Consider the following 17,659-nt stretch of genomic DNA (forward strand, 5'->3'; position numbering starts at 1 on the left):
CAGGACTCCATCTTCAAAATCGTTGGACTTTTTAATGTGTGGTGGATAAATACAACAACATAAAATGTTGTAAACGAACTTTCACGAATAATGTTTCAAAATATACGTTAAACTTTATTACCAGCCCTGTTGTAACATTAGAGAGCCAGTCACCACATTCCATACAGATAGGGTTTAGTTTGTGGTAACAACTGTTTTAATTAATACATATTTCCAGTATGGATTTCTGGTTTTGTCTGTTGCATTTTTTATTAGCCTAGTATTATATTTATTATTAATTTGTCCTGCATTATCAATTTTTAAACTCTTGGAACTTAAAGGGATGCCATCCATACTTCACTACCAAATCTGAGTCCTTGATAGGTCAAATTTTTACGCGTAGTCATGGATACGGGTTTTTTACGTAAACGGTCGTAGAAACTAGAGTAGTGACACGTAAACGTGATAGTTTTGAACGCATGAATCCCAAGGCACTCATAAACCCGCGTTTGTAAAGAGTTTGTTTTGAAAATGGTCGCTTGAATGCGCATTCCCGAGTCCGGTGTGAGTTGAAGGCTCTTCTTCTGTCTCCTCACTGACTTATTTTATACACAAAATATACTTCCAAAGATATTTGTTTTTTTATTAACATTGCTAGCATTAGTGTTTTAATTTTGGAACAGCTGTTTTAAGAGGGTAGCGTCTATACAGTATTCAAGACACGTTACCGAGACGACGTCTTGACATAAACCAAGAGGGACTTCTAGATGGATGTGGTGGAGAGAATCTGGTATTCTTACAAAACAAAAATTCTTTCAGCATCAAATTCTATTTTTCATTGCAGGACAAAGTGACTCATGGACCTGCACTAGTCTGCAGATCACTGATCTGGCTTATTACCTTTTTTACATGAAATTAATTGATCTTTCTAACTATAGAAATATTCACGGACAGAATATTACAGCTTTTACCATTTAAAATGTGTTTTTGTGCTGAGAAATGTGTTTTTTTAAGAGGCAAAACAGAACAGCTCATAAAACTCCAATATCTGACACCACAGGTCAACGGACGTGACTTTTCCAGAGCAGAACATGAAGAGGCAGTGGTGGAAGCCATCAGACGAGACCCCATCGTTGTGCAGGTTCTGCGGGGAACCCCCAACAGAGCTGGTTCTGCCCTCTCACACAGCCACAGTGGCTCGCCACAGGACGTGTGCGTGGTTGATGTCTGCACGCAGACAGACATCACCTTTGAGCACATCATGGCGCTGGCCAAGCTCCAACCGTCCACCCCACCGGTCCCTGACATCTGTCCATTCCTTCTTTCTGACAGGTGAGCATCTGTTGGAATGTTCTTGTCCTCCACCCTTTTCTTTTGTTTCACGGAATCTGTAAAGCTATGTTCACACCATCCTCTGCAGCGCATGTTCAAGCAGCCACTTCTAATGAAACGTCTATGTAGATGCGCATATATGTTGGTTTCAAGCTTCTGCGTTCAAAACTCTCATTCACATGTTGCTACGGACATTTTTAGGACACTTAAGGTACCTACACACTGATCGCGTCGACTTGCTTTCAAGCGGCCAATATCAATGAACGGTCTATGTAGACGCGTCACCCTGAATTCCACGTTCAGACCTACGCAGGGTTTTATGGCAGGTTGTAGGCTCTACATACAAAACGGATGTTCACTGTTCACTTGAAGTTGAACCAGTTGAACTTCTTGGCCGCTAAATTATGAAAAGACTAAACTATTACCAATGAGGGACCCAGATTAAGCAGTGACATGTAGGTACTATTCCTTTTAAAACACGAAATTGATTGATTGATTGATTGATTTATTGATTGATTTCAAGCATTGTAGTCAAGTAATTAAGATTGTACACAGGTTTATCAAACTCATTACAGAAATGATTAAATGCATAGATTAAAAAAACAGAAAATAAAACAAACAAAAAAGATGTAAAAGACTTAAACGTAGTGATCATAGAAGTAGAGCTTGATTTATTGCTTGAAAAGGAATGGGAAGAAGTGAGCTCATATAATCCCACCCCTACTGAGTTAAATTATTTTATAGTTTTACATAGTTTTTGTAATCCGGTTCTGATCTGCTAGATTCTATTCAAGTAACAAAATCCAGTGCCTAGTAATGAATATGATGATTATCTTCAGAAAACATTAATTCATGATTTCAGTAAACAGTAACGGTAACCATTATATAATAATCATTGAATATCATTAGAACACATTATCACATTAAACCAGTGCTTAAAGTTGTAAACATGATCCAATAATAGAAATTAATAATTGCAGTTTGTTCCCGGCTAGAATTCTATGCCACCAAGTCTTTCATATATCAGAATAAAGCTGTGAAAGAAAAAGCCTGGAGCAAAGATTTACAAGATTTGGACCACTTTGACATTTCACACCAAGTCTCTTCCAACTGTAGGTAGTAGACATGTGGTAGTAACAGTAGAAAAAGAAATAAGATGAAAAATCCCCTCCCTGCATTTTCAGTGTCAACATTGTACGCTAAACGCGCATTCAAGACAGCGCTAAACATGCTTTCTTCAACGCGCATCACATACCCGGTGTGAAGGTAGCATTCAGAAGATATATCTCATATAAACAGACTAGTCTAAACTAAGCACTGTGATCTCATTATGTACAGCTAAACTGCACGGCAATAATTGCTTTGCTGTGCGACATCCATTTTCTTTAATGGGGGCTTTTGCTTGCTGATTAGAAGCCAATGGGCTGATGAAGCAGGCATCCTATGACTGTTCATTTTGAGGTTATTTATAGGTCTGTGCTGGGCAGGAAATGAAATCAATTCGTCTCATAAAACAACAAATCTACCTGTCGTGGTCAGTGGTTACAGAGAGGCAGTCATAGCGACAATTTACAGAAGCCGTGGCTGTAATGGGGAGGTAATGGTCGAGGTGCTCTAGCAGATTCGAACCAATTTAATATTTATTTAATAAATGAAATAGAAAAATTGGTCCTAATAGTTTAGAACAATTTAAAAATATGTTGGAATAGTCTACTGGATTATTGAATAATGTGATCAATAACATTTATGTTATAGGGCTATTTAGAACAATTGAAGACTTATAAATATAGACCATGAGTGAATTATCTTTAACCAAAGTTTTGACATGTTTTTTCCTTATAGCTGTCATTCCATTCACACCATGGAGCACGAGTATTATGAATGTCCAGAGTACATGTCTAATACCCCGGCAGAGGTGGATAGGGCCGAAGACTATGAGTATGAGGTAGGATTCACTTTTACTATCGTGTTCACTTTTGCTCCTAATGTATTTTTTTTTTAATCTTTGAGTCTCGTTCTCGTAAAATAACTGACTGAAACCAGTTAACACAAAGGTTACTTTGACTATGCTAACACCCAACCTTGTTAGCTGCTTTTAAAAGAAAAAGACAGATTTTTTGACAGAGAGCAATGTTCCTCTCAAAAATCATTTTGACATCAGTAAGCATCACCAGAATGAATCCATTTATATGGTGCTTTTTGAAAAGAATTAGCGCTGTTTTGTGCGCCTTATGGTGCAGAAATTTTATCCCCCCCCCACCTTGTTTGTAGTTTGGTCTTTTACAGCATTACTTTTACTAATAATTACAGACTTCCTCTCAAAACATGAAAGCAGAAAAAGACTGTAGCCCCCACTATCAGAACTGAAATTCCTTCTTGGATTCAGTCTACAAATATCAAATCAAATCAAATCAAAGCCCCACATGCTTAGCGGTACCTCCATTGTAGCAGGTGGATCATGCGCATCTCCTGCTGCACCTCCAGGCCCTGTCAGGTGACAGTGATGGGTGATTTTTGCTACTGCCAGTGATCCTGCCTGGTTTAATAAGCACTTCCTGGTTCAGTGAACTGCATTGTGGTTATTAGGATCTCTGTGATGCCAGCTGTGTTCTTCTATCTTACAGCACCTACCAAATGAAAGGGCCTCCTGGGGTTGGGGTGGTGGTGGGGGCTCGTAATAGCTGTTGTATCCCAACAAGGTCAGCGGTACAACAGGAAAACACACCTGCCAGACAGTTCACACGCCAAATTGCTTCACTTTCCATGTCCATCCATGTGTATCTAACTGAAACAAGAATGGGTTTCCTCTTGGTTGAAACTGAATGGAGCTGCCATTCCCAAGAACATTATCTCTGATTGACAGTTTGAGCTTCACTTCAAACGGATCGTCCACATGGAGAGGCCTGTTGTTACACTCCAACTGTTCCTCCAAACACCCATACCCAGCTGTAATATAGCACAAAGGGTCAGAAAAATGGGAAAAGCTTGACATTTCCTGCAGTACAATACATCGTAATTAGATTTACACTCCAAATGAATTTCCCTCTTGAGTTTGCCATGAAGAATTTTGAAGTTTGGGCTTTCATTTAGTCTACATCGTCTATGTTGTGTCTCCAGGTCCCTGGAGGAGTGGTTTGTCCTGCCACCCCCGTATAAAGTAGTTCATCCCACTATCTGTGCTCGTCCAAAACCTGAGCAATCAAGCCCCATGCCCTCTCCACCCTCACTGAATCCTTGTAAAATACAGGTTTTGGGTCATACATGATGTTTTTATACTAATCAAACTTTTGTCCGCCATCGGATGAATGGACACCAATTTTATCTGGGGTGTTAATGTGTGTTATCCCGTTGGCACGTCACCTTAAATATAAACTAAAATTGTTTCATTAAGTTTTTATATGGAAACCCGGACTTGTTTCCGGTTCTCCAGCTTTTTTCTGCAACATTGATGCATCAACGGACTAAGAATAGAACTCATGCATAAAGCTTGCGTTGCAGTGCAGAGAGATGGAAGTCAGAAGCAGACGTGACGGAGGTGATTTTTTGGTGTCAACGAAGACGATTGGCAAACGGGACCATTTGGAACCAGCTTTAACTTACCCTTATGTGTTTGCTACGTGTATGCACATGGGAAAAAAAAGCAAAACATTCTAGCTCTACAGGCTCTCATAGCGATCTGTGCCTGCCCCGTTCAGGTTTGCCCATTTTTTACCCGCCCTCATCCACCCATAAAAGCGGTTGTGACTAAGGAGTAATGTGTTAAGTTTGGGTTGGTTCACTTAAAATGTGAAATGTACTGAAATGTAAAACGAAAATGAATTTTTTTCCTTCAGCAAATGATCAAATGGGCGCTGCGATCAGCCGAAAGGCCACCGCGCCATCTAACGAGGAAACAATGAGCCGGAGACCATTACACTTAACAGTAATTACTGTAGAAACACGAGTTACCATTCGAGCGCGTGGCAGACAGAAGCACTTTTCCAGATGTTTTACATCCCCCCCTGCCGCCGTCTGCATTTTCATTTTTTATTAAAAGCTTTACAACAAAGATCAATTCCAACTCCGCACAGGATTGTGTCACTCCTCACTTATCAAGCTGGAAATAGGGATTTATTGAAAGCAAGCGGGGTACACAGTTTGCACCGATATGAAGCCGTTTAGCCGCACAGCTTGGTTGCAGCGGTGTGTGGCGTTAAAATTTAACTCCTCAGCCTTTAAAGGTCACAGTCGTTTACTCAGGTTTGGGGGATTAAATGCCACTAAAATGAATTTCTTCAGATGTTAATCTTTGCTGTTGAGCTTGACAAAAAAAAATGGATGGGTGTGGGCTTTAAATCTACAGCCTCCCCCCTCCTAACGGTTCCTCTTTTATTACCTGAATCCACCTCTTCATGGCAGAGATTTAATCCATTTTTTTCTTTGATGAGGAGTTTTTGGGTGTGTAAGGTTAATAAAGATGAACCGCCGTTATCTTTGCTGTGTAAAAAAACACAGCCTCCTAAAATTGACTAAATTCTGAAAAAAAAAAAAAGAGCCTACTCAGCATTTTCTCGATGCTCAACTCAGTTTGATGCTTACGGGTTTTCAGCTCAGCGCTGCACAGAGATCTTGGAGATAAACATCACAAATGTTAACCGGTTCACTACAAATTGTGCAAACTTTACAGCACCCTGAATAAAAGCAAGGTTTGCCAACCGGATTGGAGGTGCTTAATGGGCAAAATGATATGAGCAATGCATAATAGGCGTTTGCCAGTGATAAATATGGATTAAGGGTATCGCTGGCAATGTAAAAAAATAAAAATAACACAAGAGGATATTTAAAAATTTTAGCAACCTGTGCGTAACAGATGCCAGAATATCTTCAAGGGCTATAGTCTGTTTCATTTTTTTTTTTTTGCTGGAAGCTCTCCAATTAAATTAAATTTAATTCAATTTTATTTGTATACCCCAAAATCACAACAACAGTCGTCTTGATGGGCTTTGTGCGGATGGATGTAGGGTAAGACATAAAATACATACAATTCAATAGAAAAATTCTAAACTGAACTAACTAAACTGATCTGCCCTTTAGACCTTCCTACACTGTTTTTGTACTCTACTTTTTTTTTAAACTGTTGCTTTCTAGGACATAGTTTCTGCAGAGCGGCAATAGTTTAAAGTTTACTCTGTTTACACTCTTTCCAGCTAAAACTCAAAGGAGGTCTTAAAAACAGAGACGGGTCCAGTTGTGCTGTAGAGGGTGTTTTATAAAGGACAACTACAGTTCTTCAGAATGCTGAAGAAGAACTTAGATTGGCTGAAGAATCCAATTTTAATGAGTAGGGATATTAGGAGTGCGAGGAAAGGTTTATTTGCGTCGCTGTGAACAAACTTACAAAAACGTACACAAACTTTCCCAGTATTTGGGTCCTGAAGTGTGCCCTTTAGTAATGTTTCAGTGCTCGTTTTAAGAGATGTTTTGTATTGCAGGAGGTGGAGCTGTGCAGGCAGAACAGCCAGGAAAAGCTTGGTCTGACGCTGTGCTACCGGACCGACAATGAGGAGGACACCGGCATCTACGTCAGCCAGGTGCAGAGACGCTAATATGGCTCTGGTCATTGTTTTATCTCTTTAGAACACACAGCACAAAAAGACAATAAAGCCTAAAGAAAATTGTCAAACTATGAGTCCTAAAAAACGACAAAGGTCTGTTCATTGGATCCTAAAGATGATGATGATGATGATCAGGATGTGAAATCTCATTACTAAAGTGGAAAGCTGAAGTGAGATGGGCTCAATGGAGAGAAAAGAAGACTTGGTAAACTTTTACAAAACGGTTCCTTTGTTAATGTTAGTTAATGCATAATTAAGCATTAATTAACTATTAAATAAAGAGACACCTTTATGCATTACTTTACACTATTAAGTGCATTACTTAAGAATTAAGAAACAGTTAACTAATGCTTATTATTCAACATTACTAGGGCACTACAAAACACGTATAATACAAAATCACTTAGTATGAATGTATATATATGCATTATGTTATTTAATAGATTTATAAAGCATTAATAATGTCTAAAGTCATTATTTACTCTGTTTTTTGTTTAAAGTTAGAAAACAATAGTAAGGTTTTACCTAATGTTTTCAGCTAGACCTAACCCATAGTAATTTCTGAAAAAGTGTTACTTAAGCATTACTTAACCTTTAATAACAATTATGAAATGATTGGAGACTTAATTCAAATGCAAAGTAAAAGCGGCTATTACCACTTTATTTATTGTTAATTATTACTCAATTATGGATCAACAAATGGACTTTTTGTAAAGTGTTGCGGAAAAAAATCAATTCAGAATGATATCCCCACAGAGGAAGTGAGGTTTGAAATGCCTTTTTCCGTCCTTCCCTTCCCATTCTTGCTCCTTCACCGTGTTCTAATTGAAGGTTTTTTAATCAGTTACAACCTCCGCTCCTATGTGGAATAGCTCATTTCTCCGCCCGTCTGAATACCAAACACACAAGTCAAAAAGAAAGCAGCATAATGGACGTTTGGGTTTATTCAAATCGCGATTGCTTCAAAACTGGAGACTTCCTCTCTGATAATTGCCGTTAGGAACAAATTGAACTATGCGAGACAAACGCATTTAGAATTTCTGAGGAACAACAAGGTTTCCGTTGACGACAGGTGCAGTTTCAATCCCATTTTGAACACAAAAGCAGTGCTGTGAAAAGTATAAACTGTGTTGAGGATTAGCTCAGCCACACAAAGAAATGCATCAGGGGGACAATTGAGCAGCTTACTGTATTAACCAAAAGAAGTCGCAGAAACTGCCAGTTACTCCTCCAGTTTTTCCACCTGTTCCTCTTGAAGCTTACAAAAGCAGGGAAACCACCAGCACTGGCAGAGACTCCCACCAACACTTCTATTTTTGCACGTTAGATAAAAGCACAAAATGCTAATATTCTTCATTAAAATGCATGTGTGGATACCATCGGGGCGACTTTTTTCCCCCCTCCGTTTTACTCTGTTTCCACGTGGTGCCACCTTTCTTGATCTTCAAAGCTCAAACAACAAAGTTTTAGGAAATGATCGTGCTGTGTTGTTGTTCAGCATTCGTGCGTTTCCACTGGGAAGAAAGAGTTTCTGGAAGACAGAACTCAATGGTTTCATCCAGCTAAAATAGAATCGTCTCTGAGTTGCTAGAAGTTGTTTCATGTTTTGATTTATTCCTTTTTACCTGAACACAAGCTCCTTGTGCAAAGATGGGTTGGGTGGCTCTTAGTAAATGAAATCTAGGAAGAACTTCCACATTGAGGTGGCCTTTTTTTCATTTCTTTATCCAACTTCGATCATCTTTCGATCTATTGAAAATTGTTCCCAGTGGTCTTTTAATTCTGATTTTTAACCAAAACATTTTACAAAAAACTTGTCGTTTTCTAGGACATTCTGCAGAGCGGCAGTAGTAAATTCACCTCTGAGCTGTGGACGGGGCTTAATCGCTAACTCTCACAGCTGATTTCTGTGCTTTTTCCATTGCAGGTGGAGCCAAACGGCATAGCAGCAAAAGACGGACGCATCAAGGAAGGAGATCGTATTCTGCAGGTATAAATCTTGATCGTTAGTCCCTGTGGGTGACTTGATGTCGAGCCGCATAGAAAGAAAATGTGTTACTTACATCATTTCAACTTTTATCTTTCGATTCTGAAGTAAGTTTTATTTTGAAAAACTTGTGCATTCTCTCTTCCACATCCATCTGGGATTCACTCTTGATTTATGTTTAGTCGTTCGCCTTGGTCATGTGTCTTTAAGACATCTGCCACCTGCTAAATAAAAAGGCCCATGCTAGCAAAGTTATTAAAAGACAATTGTTTTTTTTAGAAATTTACTTTTTGATTTTTTGCAAGCACTGGCACTCCAAGCCCATTCTGCATGATGTGCGCAAACAAACTCTAATGTTACATTTAGGCAGCTAATAAAGTTTACTAGTTGTTATTTAAAAATACCAGTATGGGGCGGCCATGTTTCAAAGGTAGAGTGGTCGACCTTTAATAAGAAGATTGCAGGTTCGGTTCGCAGATTCGGTTCCCACCTTACCCGCCTATGTATCGAACTGTTCTTGGTCAAAAGACTGAACCCCACATTGCTTCTGGTGGTCAGAGGATGGCGCCAGGGGAGCTGCCATCACTGTGTTGCGTCCATTTTTTAGCTTCCGCTTTGACAAGGTAAACTAGATCAAAAGATCATCGGAGTGGGTCTTTAAAGGAATCTTTCTATTAAAACAAAAGTGTGCAATTGTATGCACACGCAAACAAATATATATATTTCAAATCTACCTAACTATAGATTTTCCCTTAACTTTTCCCTTAAAAGTTAAAGAAGAGTAGAAACTAAAATAATTGAGGTCATCTTCAGCCTCATATAAGCCAGTCCTTGATTGTCCAACATTAAACTGGTCTGTTGGTTGGGGACCAGTGCTCGTATCTGTAGAAACAAGAGTTGCATGAAGATAAAGCAATTTAAACTTTTAATATTTCTAGTTTTACAAATCATTAATAAAAAATATACATTTATTGTTTTTGTTATGTTTATAATCTACCATACTTCAACCTTGGCGTTAAAATTTTAAAATCAACCTAATAAAAATGGTTTTCCTATTGGTAATGAATAGATAAAAACAGGTCCGTTAAGCCTCTGCAAGACTCTCTTTTTTTGGAAACACTATTTGCGCTTTTGGTGTCCCTGGTCTGTGCAAGGATATGCATATTTAATAATCTCATTTTATCTGGGAAATTAAAGTGCTTAGTCGCTGTTCTACAAGGCACTTCATCTTCTCTAGGAGTACGGTTAGTCACAGTGTGGCCTCGTGTCTGATTATGCAAGATCCCCCTATGGGTTCAGAGACTGTGAATGGCTTTGTTTCTGTTTAATGTTGCACTTTATATGCCTAACCATAGAAGCAATGCCTCCAACAGTGGCAAGAGATAGATTCAGTTTTAGACCAAACTGAAGTGTTGCAATGCAAGGCTCATGAGTAACAATTTTTGGTTAAAATTGACTAAATTATTTCAGTCCCTCTGGATAATGGATTCAAGACAGAGACATTGTCTGTTTTTTGACTAGCTCTTGACCATATATGTGTAACAAATAGAAAAACTCCCCCATTATTTCTTGAAGTGGTCATGATGTGGTTTAAAACTTACTCATTTTTAAAATATATGGCTTAAATATAATATATTTTTTACCTTTTTTTGTTGTTGCTCTTACTGCATCTTTCTTTGTCAAACGTGCAGTTTTGGGTGATGCCTGACCCAATGTATGGGTGATGTCTACTTAGATTTGGAGTATGATCCCAAAAGAACCTGTGGTTGTGTTTTGATGCCTTTTGGTTCACATAAGCTGGGTCGGAACGGTGCAATATTTTGAGCATTTCCACTATAAAATGGACTCATTAAATGGTACCAAAGAGTACCATTATTGGGTCCCTGTTGGTTTTAGGTCCATAGAAAAAGGGAATGGCATGGTTAGGGCAGAGATACTGTCGTCACGCAATAAGATATGTGATAGGCAAAGGTCATTAAAACAAAAAGATGTGCAAAACCTGAACCCATGTTTCATCTCTCAAACAACATTAAATGCTTCGCATACAAAGTACCAAAAACTAAGCGCAACAGAAAATGTTGATAGCTTTGCTTTTGTTGTTGTCACACTACTATGACGCAAAGTTATCGGTCTACACCCCGCATGCACCACGACGGTCCAACTTTGAGTGGAAACGTTCACCTGAATTGCCTGGACCATTCTAAACCTTATCACCGGTTAGTGGAAACACGGCTTTATTATTCAATTGGGCTTTTACAACATGGAAGTACCAAATGTTGCAGTTCCTCAAATGACCAGTAGAGGCAGTTTGCAAAATAAGAACAATTCTCTGTTAAATCCAAGAAAAGACTGATTTTATACAGATAATGATGTTAAATTTTTTCTATTTTTGCATAGTTACCTTAATGTTTGTTCGTGTGGCATCAAACCGTTTTTTTTTTGTTGTTGTTTTTTACGTGTTACAAACAATATTGGGAGTTACAGGTATTGTGAAAATGCTGACATTCCTATTGTGTAACATGTTAAAAACAAGGTCTAGAGTTTAAGGTAAAGAGGACAACTGTTTTGCCCTGAGTTGGGTGTTTTGGGGAATTTGCTGATGCGGTTAACTTGTAGCGATGTCGGACTGTGTTTTCTTTCTTTTTTTTTCGGTATTATTATCAAGGTTGGGAGTTAGCGTAATCACAGTAATGTTTGTTTTAGCAGTATAAGCCTGTTGTTTATTTTTTATATGTTGCAAGGTTGGGAGTTACAGTTACTGTGAATATGCTAATGATTCTAGCATGGCTAACGTGTAGCGTGTTAAAAACAAGTTCTAGACTTATTGAGAATATAGCAAATGCTTTGTCCTGAACATGGTGTTTTGGGGGAATTTGCCAATGTGGCTATGTGTAGCATGTTGCACTGTGCTTTTTTATGTTTTATTAACAAAGTTGGGAGTTGGCATTGTCATAGTAACATGTATTTGGCCTGTATCAGTAAAATGTTTTGTCATGGGTTATTCGATCAAAACCAAATTCACTGTAAATTCACTGTACAAACTTTTTTTGTCAACTCTCGGGAGACACTACGAGGCTCCGTATGCTCTGCTGCCAACTCCTCGTCTGGGGTTAAAGTGGAAAACAAGAGTCAGACGCTGATGGACGCCCATAAATAATTGAATAAATTTCGTCCTGACCGCATTTTATGTCGATACAAATATTGCCAAATAAATATCGCGATATATCGCCGAAATGATTTTTTCCGACACCCCTATATAATACCCATTGACAACAACCCAAAATCATCTTCAGTCAACACTGAAACTCAACGTAAAGTATAACAAAGAATTTGACCCAGTTACATGAACACAATTAAGACAGTCTGACTGACTGGTGGACTCATCTCTAACTCTTTTTGTCTCGCTTAGTGCACCTTATATATGTTAAAAGCTTGAAAATAGACCATTCATTGACGGTGCACCTTATACTTAAACTTACATTAAAATTCAAGTGTACCAAATCTCTTTATTTCTTTTATTCAGTCTCTCAATGCCGTGTTTGTTTCCTACAAATGATTCTGAGGGGGGAGGCATGCTGTACTTCTAACCCTGTTATCTTCGTGTGACAGCCCCATTACTCTAGTGACGAAAAGATGAACGCCTCCTGTCAAAGAACAGTTAATTGTATGTCTGCATGGTGAGGTGAGCGCAATTGACTTTCTTTGCCGGGCTTGCAGCTGGCCCATGTCTCTCCTGTGTATTCACAAAGGGACAAAAGCAGACAACGGCGTAGACATGCAGGGAGATCTAAGGAAAGAAATGTGTGCAGAAAAAAATTGACTAATGGAAAAGGAAGGGGGTGGACGACAGGCGGAGAAATGCGTACAGGATATGAGCAGAGGGGTCTTGCAAAAATATGATCAATGAGTTGTATTGTGGTACAGTCCTTTTCTTTCCTGGTAAGTTAATGGGTGATAACATTACATACACTTTTTGGGGTGTAAGTGGACATAAAACAAGCACTTTCTCAATGGTGCGCACATCTATCTTTGTTTTTGATGTGCAGATAAATGGCTGTGAAGTGCAAGACCGAGAGAAATCTGTCACCTTGTTGTCAAGTGAGGAGGCAAGGAGCATCACGTTGTTGGTGACAAGGCCAGAAATCCAGGTAAACACAGGCACACACACCTATGCAGTCCTTCTGCCCTGTCTTGACAGCTGGTGTCATGTCAAATATAAAGAAATGCCCACTAAGTGGTTTCCCCTTTTTCATACCCTTATCATTCTTGTCAGTGTAAATCCTTGGAGTCCCTTTTCACACACACAAACTACCACTCCTATATGTAGAAATAAAGAAAGTAGGGTGTCTGACAAGAACTTGTGATTACAGCTGGAAGAGGAAGCCGAATGGTTGGATGACGAGCAGCAGGAGCTTGTTGAGGAGCTGAAGATGGAGATCCTGGAAGAAAAAAAGAGGCAAAGGGAACTTGGCTTTGACAGTGGAGAACAAGTGAGGAATGTACACAAAGCATAACCTGACGAAATGAAATATATTCAAGGGGAATAACTATTGACTAAATCAATTAATCGATTTCTTTTTCAACAATCCAACTAGATCGATCTGTCTGAAGAAAGTTGTTAATCGAATCGACCAATACCATTAAAAGAATTGTCTCAAAATGATTGTTTGTGTACAAACAATTGTTGATTATCGTTTTATTATAGTTTGATTATCATTGATTATTGCTTGATTATCTGGAAAAAAAATACAGAGAATCTGGAAAACTTCCCCTGCACTGTTCAGTACCGAGGTATTATCTCTGAGTGATACTGGTTTAATTTTTGGCCAAAGATGTCTGAGATCAGCAACCAGATTAAGATATGAATGCAATCATTGTTAAAATGAATCTTAACACCCTAAAATTACGCCACCACAATTTACCAAGTATCCACAACAGAACCTTTTGAAAAAAGGAAACATTTGGATGTGAGCTTAATTTTACATTCAGTAGGCAAATATACCTAAAGAAAAGCCTAGCTATTGATCAACATTACTAACACAACTGTTTCCTGTGCATATTCCAGCATCTTGAGGAGGAGACGACAACAGATACAGCTACCTGTTCCTCCAACAATCAAGACAGTGGGTTTGGGCGCAGTACAGACAGTCCTGAGCACCAGCCCCTTCTCGTCAGACTTCACAGAAGGAACACACCACATTGTCTTAGGGATCAATGGCGATCAGAGTATCCACGCATAAGGCGAGGGCTTGTTGTGCCACAGGAAACACATGGTACAAGAACCCTGCCCTTAGACCAAAGCCACGAAAGGGTAGTAAATATTCGCAATAGTGGAGGTGGTGTCCTTGGTTTAGAGAACTGCTTTCAGCAGTTGTTGGAGCTCAAATGTCAAATTCGGAATGGGGGTGAATGTGGCGTGTACTCCATTAGACACAGTATAGAATGCAGTCTTACTGAGCAAAGTGGGCGGGAGGGAGACGGCGAAGATGATGGAAAAGAAGATGGAGGGGTGGAGCAGGAGTTAAGGATGTTAAATGAAGAGCTGCGTAGCATTGAGTTAGAATGCCAGAGCATCATGAAAGCCCACCAACTTCGTCAATCCTGCCAGGTGGAGCACTCCCAGACGGCACCTTGTTCACCGGGACGGAGCCCCAAAGAAGTACACAAGCGGTATGGCAGATTGGCCGACATCCACGAACATCCAGAACGGTTGGACAGTGATAAGCTCCGCGAAAAGGATAGTTCTAGTGCCTACAACACAGCAGAGAGTGCACGATCAACACCACTGGGTATGGAGAGATCTCCTGATCACTCTCTGCAGAGACAAATCAGGATCACCAACCAGAAAAACCTTAATTTAGCCTCCGCCACCCCCAGTGCTCCCATTCCAATTTTTAAGCCCCAAGGAGAGGCAAGAAGTCTCAGACCTGCAGATCCAGGTCCAGTTATCTCAAGCAGCCCAGATCAGACCAATCCCTCCAGATCTGAGTCAGACCCAGCCCTACCAGCAGATGATGAAAGGTGTGAGAGAAAGGGGAGGACAAGAGACTCAAGGAGAGGGATTCCCTATGGCAGTGCATACCACACTGCCACATATCATGGCCAAGGAGGAACCAAACAACTCCAGGTATGTTATCAAAGAAAACCAAAACATGCACTCAAAGCTATTGTACCTAAAAAAGACATTTTTGATCAAAAACTCTGTGCTAAAAAAATATACTTTGTTGCAGAGCTACATGCAACTCCTACAACAGCACTCAACCCTAGAATATTCTCAGAGCCAGTTGAGTCTCTTGAGTCTCTGTCGAGATCCTGCACTCCGAAGTGGACGTGCTGGAGAACCGCGTCTGGAATGGAAAGTAAAAGTTCGTGCTGACGGGACACGCTATGTTGCACGCAGGCCCGCTCGTGACCGTATACTGCGAGAGCGGGCACTTAGGATCAGGGAGGAGAGGAGCGGAGGCATGACCACTGACGACGATGCCATGAGTGAAATGAAGATGGGTCGCTATTGGAGCAAAGAGGAGAGAAAGCAGCACTTGGCACGAGCCAGGGAGCAAAGGAAGAGGAGAGAGTTCATGCAGAAAAGCCGCCTTGATTGTCTGAAAGAGGGACCAACAAGCGGAGCCGAGGGCCGGAAGGAGATCAATATCTTAGAGCTCAGTCACAGGAAAATGATGAAGAAGCGAAACAAGAAGATCCTGGACAATTGGATGACCATCCAAGAACTGATGAGTCATGGTGCAAGAGTTCAAGAAGGTTCTAAAGTGCATAATGCCTTTCTATCTGTCACTACTGTTTAACAGACACCTTTAAATGATGCATAATTGTTAATAAACTCTTTTTCTATCTTGTGGTCTGAATTTCAGAAACCACAGCCTGCTTTTTGAAAAGTGTTTCTGGAATTTAAAATTATGTAATGATGGTGTGGGGTTCTGTAGCATAGATAAAACGTCCTTAGGCTGAGCATTGAAAAGCAATGAACTTGTTAGCTTCGTTTCCATTGAGTGATACGGTACAGTTTACAGAGGTCCAGTCAATTCAGGTGAGTGTTTCCACAATGGATGTCATTGTTTTCTTTTGGTACTTCGTATATACAAGTCATTTAATGTTGTTTGAGAGGACATTGAAGGCAGTGAAGAGGAATACAACGTTGGTGCATTGTTTTGTCGTAACCTTCCTCCAATCTACGGATTTTATCGTGTGACGACAGTAACTCCCCCCAAACCGTTCCGTTCCATTTTTCTATGGACCTACAAGTAATGGGGGCCCAAAAATGGCCCCATTCAGTCTGACTTAATGGGTACATATCATAATGGAAACGCTCAAAATACTGTACTGTACTGTACCATACCACTCAGTGGAAACAAGGCTTCTACGTACCACATCAAAGCCATTCTAAGCATTACTTAAATGTTTTATACACTGGCTTTTGTTGGTATTGAATTCATATCTAGTAGCATGTTAGTTCAAACTGAATGAAAAAAAATCGGAGGAATCAGAAAGTAAGTTGCTGTAAGCTTTGTACTCTGTCTCTACTTTCGTCATTCACCAAGAGCTTATGAAGCAGTTCCACTTGCCTCGTTCAAGGTGGCATTTTTTGTACAAGAAAATAATATTTTTCACAATTTGTATTCTCTGCAACGTTTTGTAAGGACTTTTTCACACTGAATGTCAATGTACTGTAAGCATTTTATTATAATTTATTATTTATATTTGTATCACCAAATTGTCATTGTTAAGGTAGACTATGTGATTGTACTTTATACCATACTTTTACCAGACAGAACAGAAATGAAAATTCTTTTTGGAAGAGATGGAAAAAAAAGTGTGCTCTTTCAATTTCTGTAATCTTTTTATTTTCTATTTTTTTTGACAGTTGAAATCATCTGAATTATGTATAGTACTTATTGAAAAGCACTGAAAATGACAATGTCCCAACTTTAAGGCTAATATCAGTGTTTATTTAAGGAAATACTGTATTTGTCACATCTTTACCTCAACTTGCAGTCAAAGCTCTTGTCAAGATTTTAAAACTTGGTACTAGGAGATGGTTAATCTCTAGTGGTTTATAAATTGATTTCTGAATTATGTTTAAAAATTTGTTTGCAAAATTCTAATTTATAATACTAGTTATTCATTCTATACTGTATGTTATGTCTTTCTGATTTATATTAAGGTAGGAAAACCTTGATATGGCAGCAATATTCAATGAATTTTAAAAACTGTATCATTCAAAACTGCTGCTCTTATTGTCAACTTTATTTAAGAGGCCTTGAGTTCAGTATTTGTTGACGGTGATGTTTGTAAGAAAAGGACAATAATAAAGAAAACCACTATAGGTTTTTCTGTCAATGAACACCAACTAGTATTTGTATATATATATTTTTTTGTCTAATTCAGTTTAAATTTAACATGTCTAGTTACACTTTAGTTTTTGGTCAACACATACCACAGAACTTCTACTTAGTTTTTCTATTTGTCAGAATAACTATTCTTGCTTTGTTACCTTTTTTTAAAACATGTTTCTTTGCTAATCCTACATTTTTACAATATTATTTCTTCATCACAAGTTATTCAAGCTATAAACTGGCCAGTCAGACACCTCAAGAAAAGCAGGTGGTGCCCATTAGCCCCACCTACGTTTGAAACGTTTGATTGGCAGATTCTCCCGAGTGTGCTTTCCAGTGGAAGGGGTGTGGACGTCCAACCAGCTAACTTCTGATCGCCTTAGAAACGTTCAGTCACACTGATTCAGACCAATCAC

General features: G+C 39.2%; 1 protein-coding gene across 1 annotated transcript in view; it reads left to right on the plus strand.

Moving 5' to 3' along the window:
* Positions 1 to 17,251, plus strand: part of LOC101165610 (PDZ domain-containing RING finger protein 4) — a 45,809-nt gene extending 28,558 nt beyond the window's left edge. Inside the window, exons 2-9 of the mRNA XM_011491039.4 lie at positions 1,040 to 1,311; positions 3,154 to 3,256; positions 6,783 to 6,881; positions 8,833 to 8,895; positions 12,939 to 13,040; positions 13,263 to 13,382; positions 13,958 to 15,019; positions 15,123 to 17,251. Coding sequence (XP_011489341.1) covers positions 1,040 to 1,311; positions 3,154 to 3,256; positions 6,783 to 6,881; positions 8,833 to 8,895; positions 12,939 to 13,040; positions 13,263 to 13,382; positions 13,958 to 15,019; positions 15,123 to 15,695 — 2,394 coding nt within the window. The 3' untranslated portion in view covers positions 15,696 to 17,251. The remainder of the gene's footprint in view (positions 1 to 1,039; positions 1,312 to 3,153; positions 3,257 to 6,782; positions 6,882 to 8,832; positions 8,896 to 12,938; positions 13,041 to 13,262; positions 13,383 to 13,957; positions 15,020 to 15,122) is intronic.
* Positions 17,252 to 17,659: the final 408 nt, after the last annotated feature.

Source organism: Oryzias latipes, chromosome 23 (genome assembly GCF_053564925.1).
Source record: "Oryzias latipes strain Hd-rR chromosome 23, Olatipes_Hd-rR_3.1".
NCBI classification, from domain to species: Eukaryota; Metazoa; Chordata; class Actinopteri; order Beloniformes; family Adrianichthyidae; genus Oryzias; species Oryzias latipes.